Source organism: Arctopsyche grandis, chromosome 6, assembly GCF_051622035.1.
Source record: "Arctopsyche grandis isolate Sample6627 chromosome 6, ASM5162203v2, whole genome shotgun sequence".
Taxonomy (NCBI): Eukaryota; Metazoa; Arthropoda; class Insecta; order Trichoptera; family Hydropsychidae; genus Arctopsyche; species Arctopsyche grandis.
In genome coordinates, this window is record NC_135360.1 from 28,863,281 (window position 1) to 28,878,763 (window position 15,483).

Consider the following 15,483-nt stretch of genomic DNA (forward strand, 5'->3'; position numbering starts at 1 on the left):
TTTTTCCTTTGGTCCACGGCAGATGTTTTACAGCATCGTGCCACAGTGTAAAGTACAAGGTGCACTCAACTGCAGAAAGGTTTACGTTTGCTCGTTTTGCACTAAAAGTGGCGTCGAAGTGCAACCAACAGAGCGACAAAACTAATTATCCTCCGAGCTCCTTTTCAACAAGCAATAAAACCTACGACTCGTATAATAATTACCGATATTAATTAAAAACTGGGTTCGCAAAACCCTCGACTATTATTAATCGAGATCCGTCCAGCGGTTGAAAGGCGGGAATTTTTCCCAGGATCAATATCGGAAGATCGGGAAAATTCGTGAGTTTTAATTTTTTTTTGAAGCACGACTCGCTCTGTCGAAATTTGTCAATGACGGTTAAGATTAAACATTCAAATTGATTCGCTCAGTTTCTAATGTATCGTAGTGCTTATTTTAAATTATGAACTCTTTATTGTTGATTTTTTTGTAATATTATTTTTTTCATCATTCTTTCTTATGTAGGTACTCCGACTTTGCGTGACAGTCAAAAGCGCTCCAAAATAAACACATCGACATAAACGTGAGGTGACAAAACCGCGACATAGCCTCGTGGTGTCAAATCCACGCACCGACATTACTACCCCAGCAAAAAGCGCTTGGCGACAAAATCGCGTCAGAATATATGAAAAAAATAAAATATCAATTTTGGCTTTGATTTGATTATTTACATATATGTGAATTTGTTGCTCGCGGTTTTGTCGCCACGTAGTAATGTCGAGGTGCTTATGTCGGGGCGCTTATGTCGGGGCAATTTTGTCCGGGGCGCTTATGTCGGGGTGCTTATGTCGGGGCGCTTATGTCGGGGCGCTTATGTCTAGGTGCTTATGTCGGGGCGCCTATGTCTAGGCGCTTATGCCTAGGCGCTTATGTTGGGGTGCTTATGTTGGGGCGCTTATGTCGGGGTGATTTTGTTTGGGGGCTTATGTCGGGGCGCTTATGTCTAGGCGCTTATGTCGGGGAGCTTATGTCGGGGCGCTTATGTCGGGGCGCTTATGTCGGGGTGCTTATGTCGGGGCGCTTATGTCGGGGCGCTTATGTCGGGGCGCTTATGTCGGGGCGCCTATGTCTAGGCGCTTATGTCTAGGCGCTTATGTTGGGGTGCTTATGTTGGGGCGCTTATGTCGGGGTGATTTTGTTTGGGGGGCTTATGTCGGGGCGCTTATGTCTAGGCGCTTATGTCTAGGCGCTTATGTCGGGGCGCTTATGTCGGGGCGCTTATGTCGGGGCGATTTTCTCTGGGGCGCTTATGTCGTGGAGATTATGTCTGGGCTCTTATATAGGGGTGATTATTTACCGAGCGGTTTTGACTGGAAACCCCTTACATAAGCTTGTACAAATTAGACCAATTAGTGCAACTTTCGTTTTGATCTCTTTAGCTTACATATCAAATTACTGACAAAATTAAAATAAATCTATCATTTTTTTTTCCAACAGTCCAAATATTAACTTTGATTTAAAATAATATATGAGTATGATAGTTTTAATGCAATATACGTAAACATATGAACACATATGGTTTGAAGTTGAGCGCATGCACAGGAACGTTTCGTAACGCTCGAGAGTATGGTAAAATCTAATTTTTGGAACGATTGCCCCCTAGGCGAAACCCTTATGATAAAATCTATACTATAATATTGAAAAGGGAATTTAAGGCTCAACTTCGGCTAAGGTAAAAGGTTATTCCAGGGGAATTTTACGGCGAATTCGACGCGAGATCCGCGGGGCCAATCAATTCCTTTACGTGCAAATACACAAACCCATTTCCATACATTTTCTATTAAGCGAATGAAAGAAGAAAAAGAAAAAAAAATTGTTACTCTTTATTTTTTTTCTTCCATCATATAATTTGGGGTCGAGTCTGGATTTTTTCCGCATTTTTTTTTTCATTTTGATTAAGTCGAAATCTCCGAGCGAAATTGAAGCCGAGGCTAGCAGGGTTAGGCTTTCGAGAGACTTGTAAAAGGATTCTCCGCGATTAGAATCTAAACACTGAGGTTGTTTTTTTCCATCAAATTATCTCACAATAGGTTGTTGCTTACACGAACAATGCCCGCATCCGGATAAGAACGAGAAAAAGGTATAAAAAATACAGCGTTATGGTCTATTCGCATTGGGATAGAATTGAAAAGGAACGTATCGAACATGGCATCATTAGAATATAAACGAGAGTTCATTTCGATCGGAAAAATTGTATTATTGGATTGGATAAGGCGAGTAGGTCAATTGTATGCCATAACAATGGAAAAATAGCACATGGTGCAACGATATTGTACCACAACATTATTGAGCTTTTTTTGAATGTAAGCAAGTTGTATTATATCTATGAATTCAGCACTTCAATTTATTCATTTCATTTATGTATTTATTTATTTAAATATTTGCCACAGTGACATTTCGGAATACTTTAACGCCTTATTGTGACCAGAGATATAAGCATAATACAAATACTATATATAATATATAAGAATTAGCAAGACATCTATATTATATATAATGAATTTTTGAAAATCATATTCAAATAGTGGTGACCTAGTGGGTAGGATGGTTTTTGTCAATTTGATGGAGGAACCGCTTCAATAATTAAATCAGATACATTGACAAATTCTGATAAGAAACGATCGAGTTGCGGTCACAAATATCCATGTCTAAACAGCAGCAAAGATTATACTCGGAATAAAATCTTTTCAATCCAGGTCAGCTCACGGGATCGAACCCGGTGACTCTCGGTGCTTAGTATCAACGCTAACACCGAGCCACGCTGCTGGTGTGTTTTTGCATTTGTATATATTTTTATTTTTCTTTCCCTATTTTTCTTTTTATAAGACATTCCCTTCTTTGTTTTTTTATAATTTGTATTTTTTTTATCCGCTACTATTTTAATGTTTTATTATTTTTTTAAGATTGTGTTAAATGTATTTTTGTTTGTGAATATACATATGTTTTATTATCTGTAATTTCGGTAGTTATTATTTTGTTTCTTTTCTGTTATATTTTTGGCCATTGTGGCGCATTAGGAATTTCTGAAATGCTACAGTGGTCCAAACTTTAAATAAATAAATTATTAATATTACTTAAACAGTTTACAGAAAAAAGAAAATGATTGGTAAGCAGTTTCAAAGTAAATTTAAGTATAAATTTTTGTAAGTAAAAACAAAATAAACATCGCAATAAAACTTTGGAAAGTTTGGTGCTGATCATTATGATGTACATACATATATTACTAATCATTGGTTAGCGTTTAATGCTTTCCATTGTGTGGTCACGGCTTCCAACCTTGGCTTTGTTGCTGGCACGACCTTGGATATGTAACTCCAAGGTCGATTGTTTCCTATCAGAGTTTGTCAATTTATCTGATTTTATTGGAAACGATTCCAACAAATTGGCAATCCTGTCCTATTTCTTGCAACATTTAAGTTTACTGCATCTCGTAATTTGTTCATATTTAAAAATGATGCAAAAATGTGTCCATGGATGTTTCTATGATGATTGTAATGTTTGATGATCGATGTTTGTATGTAATTGACAAATATACAGTGTTGGCAGTAGATGTCATGCTAGTAAAAATAAGTGTTACCTACATATGTTAAAAAATATCAAATTGATTTTTTTTAACGTATCCAATTGCATACAAGTCGAATTTTGTTTAAAATGTGTGTTTGAAGTGATTGAAAATTTAATTTACCATTGTTTTTCAAAATGTACAGGGCAATTTTAGCACGTTTCAAAAATACAAGCATTGCTATAAGCCAACTGTACAATGCTAACGATGTTGGTATATTTCCAGGCACTCTGTGGTCCATTAATCGAGCGTGCTCTCTACAAACACGGAGGTTCTCAAAATATTTCTGGAAATTTCATAGACAGTTTTCCTACAATGGAAAACTATACTATGAGGATTTTAATACGCTAAGGCTGTAATTAGTATTCTGTTACAAAGGAAATAGCCTAGTTTGCTAAGCAATGAGATTATTTTTTAATGAAATTTATTATTTTTTTTAATAGTAGTACATAACCAGTAGAGTGGTCTAGTGGTGAATGTTGAATTATCTCGTACTTGATGTTACGAGTTCGATTCACGCTTCGATTCGATTCACAAGGTCTAGCCAAGTCTCGCTATTGGCTAGACCTTGATTTGTCAAGGTCGATCGTTTCTTATCAGAATTTGCCAATTTTTCTGATTTTCATTGAAACGATTCCTGTAAAATTGGCGTTTCCTTCCCAATTTTCTGTTGCGAACCTTTAGTTATTGTTATATCTTAGGTTTTTTCGTTATATCGCCATATTGCTCACCATAGATGTCTCTGTGGTTGTTTATCGAATATAAAATTCGTATTGTTACATCCAAGTTATTCATCGTAATATATCGTATTAATACGATATTTGTAATATCTGACGATAGATGTCAGATATTGATTAGATTTACATATATCTATGTAATAATTATGAGGACCAGGATGGCGCATTTGGCGTTTACCTGTTAAGCCTTCCTGGTATATTTGTACATATGTATGTAAAAATAAATAAATAATAGTGTAGACTTGTATTGAGGGTTATTAAATAGGTGCTTACATAATAATTATCAATATATGATCCGAGATTATATACATATAATACAAGCTGAACCCCACATGCGTTGCAATACCACAATAACGCATGCAATTCCCATTACGTTCCCGTTGTGTTCCCATTCCCGTTCTCGTTCCCTTGCATGTTCCCATTTGTAGGAAAATGCAGGCAGCGAACACATTGGAAATTATTCAATTGTTTGTTTATTTTATCCTAACAACGCAGGTCGCGACGCGAAAACATTTGTAATTATTGCCTTGCAATGCCACACATTCCCGTTTTTCCCGTTTCCATTCCCGTTTTTGGCCAATTTTTTTTCATAATATACTTTCCGAACATGCATACAACAAATTTTGAAAGTTCCATTGTAATCGGTTGAGTGGTTTAGGAGCCTATACGTGACAGACAGACAAACAGACATTCATTACAAACCTCTTCTTACTTCAGAAACGATTTGGTCGTGTGACGAAGTGTGGATTATTTTTTTACTCGTTTGTTATGCAAATTTTTGACTTCCTTTCTCAGAATCGGTACGGGGAGACCCAATGTCGTGGAAATACACATCCGAATACGTGACTATACAACACGTAAACAGATTAGACGTCCTGCGAGATCTACCCTTTATAAGGCGGTACGTAGGCGATATCATGTCATTCTGGACTGAGCACTGCCAGTGCGTGTATCTCCTTAATCATCAATAAATGCTGTGAAACGACTGTTGGCCTTTTACTTGGATCCTCCACCCACCCCTACGCAACACTACTATATAGGGCTCGTAAAATTCGTGAGTATTACCATAACAGAATTACTTCATAACCATTTGAATCATAACACGTGAGTGGATTCATATTTATTTATTTTTTACATATACATATACCAGGAAGGCCTTACAGGTAACCCCAATGCGCCTTCCTGGCCAATTATTATACAAGTCGCTGAATTACGAGACACTGAAAAACTCGCAAATTAACGAGACATTTTATTGTACATTAATCAATCTCAAATAGTGTTGACATAGTAGGTTGGAAGGATATTTTAGCCAATTTTACCGGGAACTGTTTCAACAATGAAATCAGAGAAAATTGATAGGAAACGATCGACCTGGAGTCACAAATATTCAGCAGCACTACAGATATACTCAGAAAAATACTTTTCAATCGAGGTCAGCTCATGGGATCGAACCCGGCGAATATGGCGAATTACATTCCAACTGGTCAAAATATGTATGTTACAACTGAAAATACTCTTCAACTATAATTTGGTCACTTGACTAGTAAATTGAGTTGGAAAGTCACATTTTTGTTTTGAACTCATTCTTAGAGTTATTTTTATATACGAGTATAGTATAATATGTAGGTTGAAGTTTTTCAAGTGGCTGGTGACTGTTCCGTGAACATTTCAAGTGTATCCATCAATCTAATCATTATTGAAAATTGATGGGAATTAAACTACACATAATTTCCACAAAATAACACACAGAGCTGTAAGAGGAGATTGGGTTGAAAATTCGTGGCCCACAGTTTGAATACTGTAACGTAAACCGTTCAATGGCAACAACAATGGATAGCATTGGCGGGGCATCGAAAGGGTATTGTGCTCGAGCGCCAACGTAAACGTTAACGTATTGCAGGCTGCAACGCGTTATTACAAGATAAATAAAGCCGTGAAGCCAATAATAAAGCGCCTCTGATGGTGTTTCCTTCTACGTTTTTCACATAGCTAATGCCAAATTATGCGAACGACGTGATACAAAGAGTCGCCAACGTTTCGCCATTAGAGACGCGTTCAAATTGTGTAGTTTGCCTCGAGAGTGATGTTCGAGTAGAAGTTGAAAGTGGATTTTTCCGTTATGTACATATTTTAACTTTGTATATGTTAATGTCACCTGCGATTAAGACTTTCACCCGCAAAATACGAATTGTAATCCTCCATACTCATTGTTGAATGGTCCCTTTTGGATGATGGGATAGGACAGAGGAAGGGTGTGGTGGCGATTTAATCTTCTTATAATATAGTTATAACTAGACACACTATCCATTGTTCCATTGTTGTAAATCCTTTGTAAAAAAGGTTCGGCAAACCTTTAACAATGCATTTACAACCTTTGAACAATATGCGGCACCTTCTGGGTCCGGTGACTAGTTATAACTTACAACTATATCATAAGAACATAGAAACATGATAGACCTACAACTTATCTATATTATTGTATAGACTTACAACTAAAGTTTATTACGTTTAAATGTAGATAAAAATTAAGAGGAAAATTTTTGGTTCATTTTTTACAAGCTGGTTTACAAGTTTGGTGCCCACTTTCATTTAAACATTTATGATACATATAACAACTCAATTAATAAATGAGTAACTATATTTGAAAGTGGCATAAGTCCATCTTTCTTTATTTCGAGAAATATTTCACTAAGCGTTAAATATAATGTTTTGCGTTTAACAATATTTTTTGATTTTTAAATGCTTTTTATTATTACGAAATTATGTTAACAATACATCTTATATCTGTTTTAATTGCTACTGATCTACTGATCATTTTATATTTTAAAATTTTAATTTAATTTGGTTAGTAATCAGAGTATTGTATTATTCTAATGTTAATGTACAGCATAATAGGAAAAAGAGCCCAAAAACCTATTTACAATTCTTATAAATGCTCATAATACATATAATACATAATATTAATTAAAGACTCTCTAAAGTCGACGACCTAAAGCAGATTGTGTTTAGGTAATCTATTTAACAATATTCGCCACTGAGTGCATTTCATCTAAATAAAATGGAAGTTTTCTGATTTTATGTTAAATGTTGAATTAATTCTTAATGTCGCGAATTTATTATGATTTTTAAATAAAATTAAATATTTATGAAAAATATCCTTTTTTACTTACCAGTTGGCAACTGTTCCGACTTTTGTAATGACGTGTGGCAAATAGTCTTATTAACTGATTGTCGATTGGCATTATTGACGAGTTGGCATTAGTGTCGGCCCAAGCGGAAATACGCGACGGTCGACAGAGTCAGCGAGCAGACGGCGTACGGACAACTTGTGTTCCGTACGCTCCGCTGAACCACCACGTGCAAATTTTACATTTCAATAAACTACATCAAACCATTATCGAAGTCTTTTCCATGATGGTCACTTCGAACCGGACACCAGTAACCTAGGCCACAACACCAAACGGACAAACCAATAGGAAAAAACGTGGTCGAGAAAAAATGGATGTCAATTAAGAAATCGGTATCGTTCCTTTGTTACTATCCATACCTTTCCAATACTAATAACATGTTTGCTTCTATTTCAGCAATATATTGATTGATGTACAGAGGTACATGACCGCGTGATTGACGCAGAAAATATATAAATAAAAACATAACCTACAAAGACGCATGGGACACAGAGGTAATCCAAAATTATCGGAACGATCACATAAACATCGTAAAGGATATTCAAGTAAGTGAATGTATTCAATCTCAGGCAATCTGTTCAAAAGGCAATCATGTGGGTAGGTCAGTTTTTAAAATATGTTTTAAAGTATAACAATTAATTAACGCGATTGTATAAAATAATATCGCGCTACGAAGGAATGTTTCATCGGTCGCATCGAATTTCGTATTAAAAGTGTAAAATCAGATGTAGTGTAAAATTAGCAAAGCACGTGGGGAATTATACTTGTAGCCCCAAAGTGGCTTAAACCAAGTACATACCGGTATATTCATATCGGTAGATCTTTGTTTCTTAATGTGTGTAGAAACACCCTCCCCCCCCCCCCCTTCCACGATAAATGTGGAATTATACTTGTAGCCCCAAAGTGGCTTAAACCAAGTACATACCGGTATATTCATATCGGTAAATCTTTGTTTCTTAATGTGTGTAGAAACTTTCTCCCCCCTCCCCCTTCCACAATAAATGTGGAATTATACTTGTAGCCCCAAAGTGGCTTAAACCAAGTACATACCGGTATATTCATATACCGGCAGATCTCTTTGTTTCTTAATGTGTGTAGAAACTTTCTCCCCCCTCCCCCTTCCACAATAAATGTGGAATTACACTTGTAGCCACAAAGTGGATTAAATCAAGTACATACCGGCATATACATACATCGGTAGATCTCTTTGTTTCATAATGTGTGATGAAACAGTGGTGATTTAAAATAAATCACAAGACTTGTAGCCCCAAAGTGGTTTAAATCAAGCACCCACCAATTTAGGGTTGTTATTTCTTCCAAAATATGTTGGATAGATTCTGGTGATAATAGTTAAAGTAGAATATTAAGATTCACGGTGAATCATTGAATATTATTACCTTATCTCTACGAATAGTTCAATTGACAGCTATAGTAGAGAATAACTGTATTTATGAGACGAAATAGTGCAACTTTCTGAAACAAATGTCAAGTGCTGAAAACGAGGAAATAGAAGCTTCGACTTCCCAGTCGCATAAAGGTCGAAATCCAACTAGGGACGTAGAACCTATTAGAGACAGGTCAAGCTCTAGAATACATCAGACTCGAAGTCAGACTCAATCGATAAAAACATTAGCGAAAGAAAATAAAGTAGAAGTTACAATGACGTCAATAGAATTAAGGTATTCGGGCGCGTTTAAAAGACTACAGGAGAAAATAGACAGAATCTCCGAAATAAATGAAGGACAGTATCAATTTATTGAAAAAGCATACGACTATCTCCAAAAACTCCATTATGAGTATTTAGACAACATCACAGATATAGAGCAGGCGGATCAAATAGACGAAGAGTTCTACATAATCACAATGACAATTCAAAATCTTAAAGCAGCATTAGAGAGACAATCCATTCAAGATTGTAAACTGAAGGTAGAGCAAGCAACAATTAAATTTGCTAGAGATAAGTTACCGACGTTAACCATTCCCACATTTCAGGGAGATCCATCTGAATGGCAATCGTTTCAACAAGCTTTTAAGAATATAATAGGAAACAAAACGGAATATTCGAATGTCACGAAATTGCAATATTTGCATCAATCCTTAATCGGTCCCGCTTTGGCAGCTGTATCAGGTTTAGATATTAGCTCAGACAATTACGAAATAGCTTGGAGTATTTTAGACAAGCAATATAATTTACCAAGACTTAATCTCAAAACTAGGATTAATTCACTTTGTGACTTAAAATTAATCACAAGAGAATCACATATCGAATTGAGAAATCTATTGAATCAGGTAACAGTGTGTATTAAAAACATTGAATCGTTGGGTTACGCGAGAGAAATTTTAGATCCATGGGTAACATGTTTAGTTCTAAGGAAATTACCTTTTAATATAGTAAGAGACTGGGAAATATCGCTGGTTAGCAGAGAAATGCCACCATATGAAAGTTTAGAGACATTCTTGCAGAATAGATGTAATGTATTACAATCTACTGCATCTGTAACTACGGTGAAGGAATTCCCTCATAGTCGTCAAAGAATCATGAGAACTCATGTCGCGAACAAAAACCCATCAAGTAAGGTAAACGCATGCGCATTCTGTCGAAATAATCATTTCATAGGCAAATGTGATAAATTCAAAGCAAAATCCAGTATGGAAAGAAATGAATTCGTTAAATCTAATAACATGTGTTTTAAATGTTTAAATTCATCGCATAAGATAACAAATTGCAAGTCTAACTATAATTGCTTAAGGTGCAAACAAAACCATCACACTTTGTTGCATCAGGACGATACATTTAGTTCCAATAATACGGGAAGGAAGTCAATTAATGCTCATTCTACTCATTTCTCTCAAAGGGAGATAATTTTACCGACGGTACAAGTAGACATTATAACGTCCAATGGAACGGTCGTTAAGGGTCGCACATTATTAGATTCCGGCTCACAAGTCAACTATGTTACCACATCTTTCGCTAAGAAGAATAACTTCAAATTAGAGAAAATCTCTCAAAAAATTGTAGGTATCGCTAATCAAGAAAGTAGCATTCGTCACATCACCAAGGTGACCATAAGGTCTTCAACCACTAAGTACTCAACCAAAGTGTTGTGTTTGGTATTACCAGAAATTACTGGCGAAATTCCAACTGTGAAACTGGATCAACAGTTAATTTCAATACCAGCGGGAATCAAGTTATCAGATCCCCTTTGGAATAAACCGACGCCAATCGATTTATTGCTCGGCGCCGAGATTTGCGTTCATGCTATGAAAGCAGGAACCATCCAGTTAGGAAAAGGTATGCCTATCTTAAAGGATACCGAATTCGGATGGACAATAGTTGGTCCATATCCCGAGGTAAATAATGCTCCAGGGAAGAGCCACATAGGCTTAAGTCAATTAGACAGTCACATTCAAAACTTTTGGATGATAGACCAGGTTCCTATTGTAAAACATCAATCTCTTGAGGAGAAAAGATGTGAGGAACATTTCCAAGCACACACATCACGAGATAAAAACGGTAGATTTTGTGTAGCTTTACCATATAAAAATTCCCCGGTAGTATTAGGAAGTTCATTGCACATTGCGGAGAAAAGACACAAAACTTTGGAAAGACGTTTTTTAGCCAATAATAATTTAAAAATGGAATACAATAAAGTTTTAGAAGAGTATATAAATTCAGGACATATGTCAGAGTGTGAACCTCCGGAGGCACATGAGGTTCATTGTTATTCACCTCATCACGTCGTAGTTAAGGAGTCTAGCCTTACCACTAAATATCGTGTAGTTTTTGATGCGTCCGCAAAGACAACGTCCAATATCTCACTAAATAATATTTTGATGGTGGGACCTAGTGTCCAATCAGATTGGTTAAATTTATTTTTATTAAAACTTATTGAACTCATTCCTCAGACAATCTTCAAAAAATGGAAGGATTGTCAATTATCCAATACAGTCATGAAACTTTATAAAATTCCTAGATTGATAATACTAAATAATGCCATTAATATACAGGCACACGGATTTTGTGACGCATCCGAGAAAGCTTATGGTGCTTGTATTTATGTAAAATGTACTGATCAATTGGGAAATTCCAAATGTCATCTTGTGTGTTCTCGTTCGAGAGTCGCTCCGCTCAGTTTTGTAACTATTCCGCGTTTAGAGCTGTGCTCCGCTATGTTATTATCAAAGTTAATGAAGTCAACAATAGACCAATTAACAATTCATATTAATGAAAAATATTATTGGACGGATTCAACCGTCGCATTGCATTGGATTAGAGGAGAATCATGTAAATGGACCACCTTCGTTGCCAATCGAGTGGCCGAAATCCAATCAATATCTCAACCCATTGAGTGGTACCATGTCTCCTCTACAGACAATCCAGCAGATTTAATTTCTCGAGGGACTCAACCATCAGAATTAAATCATAATTCGTTATGGTGGGACGGCCCTAGTTGGTTGAAATTAGACGAATCACGATGGCCTCGAAGACCTCCTGAGATCACAATAGATCTTCCAGAGAGAAGGGTAGTCACTAACGCTACCCTTGTGAGGGAAAATAATTGGATAGATAAATATTCTCATCTTCCAAGACTCCTTCGAGTTTTATCATATGTTCGTCGGCCACTAAGGAATAAACAATTAAACGTTAAAGAAAATAACGAACCGTCCGCTTTAGAATTAAAAGATGCTTTAAATAATTTGATAAGGTTATCGCAAATGGAATCATTTCCATTGGAATATCGTTTGCTGAGCAAGGGACATCCAATTCCCAGTAGCAGTAAATTAGCTAAATTGTCCCCTCTATTCCACGAGAATTTAATTTGTGTTGGAAGTAGACTTCCTCTGGGAACAACTCTATCAACGTCACCCATTATCTTGTCAAATAAGCATAAACTTACACACATGATTGTCCGAGATGCGCACTTGAAATATATTCACTTGGGTACTCAAGCCTTACTGTCGTTATTGCGGCAGACCTATTGGCCATTGGCCGGACATAATACTGTCAAAGGAGTGGTGCGTTCATGTGTCATTTGTTTCAGAAATAAACCACTGTCACACAATAGATTAATGGGATTACTCCCGCTTGAACGTACCACTGCGAATTTTCCTTTCAGTCATGTGGGGATAGATTTCGCAGGACCTTTTCCTGTGAAGAGTGGTTGCAATAAGAATTCTAAGATAATTAAGGGTTACGTTTGTGTCTTTGTGTGTTTTTCCAGTAAGGCAGTTCACTTGGAACTTGTCGGAGACTTAACGAGTTCAAATTTCTTAAATTGTTTAAGAAGATTCGTAGCCAGACGTGGCAGGCCCAATACGATATATTCCGACAATGCTACTAATTTTGTCGGTGCAAGTCGTGAACTCGTTAATTTAGTAAAATTAATTTACGAACGTCCTCATGAGGAGAAGCTACTACGGTATGTAGCCTCCGAAGGGATTCGTTGGAAGTTTAACCCGCCAAGGGCGCCTCACATGGGAGGGCTGTGGGAAGCAGCGGTTAAATCCATGAAGATTCATTTAAACAAGGTGTTAAAGGCCACCACCTTAAATTTCGAATCATTTTGTACGGTATTGACTCAAATAGAAGCTTGCATGAATTCCCGTCCTCTTAGTCCCTTGTCTTCGGATCCACTAGACCTTTTACCCCTCACACCTGGACATTTCTTAATTGGCAGATCCTTACTCGCTCTTCCAATGGAGTTACGACACAAATGGAAGAAGGACTCGAGCAACAATCTGAGTGTGGGTCAAATGGTCCTGTTAAAGGAGGAACACATGCTGCCAACCCGATGGGTCTTGGGTCGAGTCACTAAATTGTATCCCGGACCAGATGGCAGAGTTCGAGTCGTCGACGTCTTTACTGCCAGCGGAGAGTTTCGTCGGTCCAGTCATCTAGTGGCGCCATTGCCGATTCTACCACAAGGACCACTTGACAGGAAGGAAGATCAGCAAGAGGGAGGAGAAACAGCAGCTTCAATTCCGTCAACTTCGGTAGCTTAGTTTAACCCGAAGACACTACCCCCAACTCATATTATTTATTAGATGTAATCATGAGTTTAAATCATTCAATGTTAATAGTAGTACTCCGTAATTCACTTTAATTGTGTTGTGTGTATAATTTAAGCTATTTTCATTTTAACATTCGGCAGTATATATCTCCGAATTTAATCTAATCATTTTGTCTTTATAATATAAGACTTGTCTCATGTCATCACTCGGAAGGATTATATCCGAGTTTAAAATAAACTGTTCAAATTTGACAGTTAAAATTAGATTCATGATTTGTTAATGTTAGTCTCCAAGCCACACTTAATGGAGCATCTTAAATTATTTCATGTCTACTTAATTATAACCTGCCGGGAGTCATCCGCAGGTCTTATGTTTCTTGTTATGAAAACATAAGTTAACTTTTACTGTTTATAGTATTTATGTGAATCGTAGAATAAGTAAATATTATAATACTGAACATTTCGATGTTTAACGTAGAGACATCTATAATCATAGTTCGCCTTCATTTCCTGCTTGTAGGAATGAATGAATGACTTTCCAATTTACTTTTAATTTAGCAATGTTTGTGCTACTTGTTGATGAAATCAAGTTAACTTAGGAGCATTACACTCACTAATCAAGTTTAGTTGATCGGTAATAGCTGATCTGTCTTGACAACTGTAACAGTGTCAACATTGTATTGTCTAAGTTAACATCAAGATGAGGAATGCTTAAGTTTTAAACCATATACAGTCCACTCTCTCTTCTTTAAAGTAAACTTATCTTGTAATGCTTATTCACAGCTTCAAAGGAGATTTCAAAAACTTTAATGTAAATAGAAACAACATTCACCAGAGGTATACCTATAAGTTGAAATATTACTGAACCAATAAATTGATTTTATCCTCACACTGGATGAGGCAAAGGTTTCATTATTCACCCTCTATTTAATTATTTTAAGAGCTATGATTTATTGTAAACGACTCGTCAGTAATGCTGTAACTCTGTAGAATAACTATATTGTTCAACAGTTTTCCTATGTGGGACTATGTTCCGACTTTTGTAATGACGTGTGGCAAACAGTCTTATTAACTGATTGTCGATTGGCATTATTGACGAGTTGGCATTAGTGTCGGCCCAAGCGGAAATACGCGACGGTCGACAGAGTCAGCGAGCAGACGGCGTACGGACAACTTGTGTTCCGTACGCTCCGCTGAACCACCACGTGCAAATTTTACATTTCAATAAACTACATCAAACCATTATCGAAGTCTTTTCCAGCAACCCTAGTCTATGACCAAACAACATCAATTGAGAGTAATTGAAATATGTAATTTAACCTCATTCTTTAAGCGTAAATGAAAATTCAGCAGTAAATGAAAGCGCTCGATTCTTATCTACAGGATATATAAGCATACCCGAAACCATAAAATTTTAATAGTTGCAAAAAATAACTTTCTGCCATAAATTGCCAAAATTGAAATAATTACCTAATTTGACCGCAATAAAACGGCGGGCAAATTCAATTTATATTAAAGCTGGGGGGAGGAAGTGGAGTCGGGCCGCCAAACGAGCGCCATTTTGCACCGCCATTTTGAAATTTGTCCGCTGGGAGCTTTCTCGCAAATTGTTTCTTGCGAAGTGACCCTAAAACTACACTTAAAAAAGAAAAATCCCGAACTATAGACGGAGAAGTTTCGTCGTTTTTTCCAACACCCAAACCTCTCGGCTCATCGAGCGGCGTCACATGTGCGACCCACATAGATAATAAGCTATCGGCTAAATAATATCGACAATAAAAGGAGTTATCGAAGATAATTTTTCACAGAAGAAAAACAACCCGACTACGCCCATTCGAGCTTTGAGCCATGCGAAAAAAGCTCGTTAAAGCATTTTAACCGACAATAGTATTTGCCGAGTTGTGCGATAAGGACTTGAGAGACGCCGATTCGTCGTCGAAGTGGCT

At 36.8% G+C, this 15,483-nt stretch overlaps 1 protein-coding gene across 1 annotated transcript; it reads left to right on the plus strand.

Moving 5' to 3' along the window:
• The first annotated feature begins 7,633 nt into the window (after nucleotides 1-7,633).
• Nucleotides 7,634-14,781, plus strand: LOC143912908 (uncharacterized). The gene is made up of 2 exons (XM_077432361.1): nucleotides 7,634-8,071; nucleotides 13,205-14,781. The coding sequence occupies exon 2, from the start codon at nucleotides 13,224-13,226 to the stop codon at nucleotides 13,527-13,529; it is 306 nt and encodes a 101-aa protein (XP_077288487.1). The 5' UTR covers nucleotides 7,634-8,071; nucleotides 13,205-13,223; the 3' UTR covers nucleotides 13,530-14,781.
• The last annotated feature ends 702 nt before the right edge of the window (nucleotides 14,782-15,483 follow it).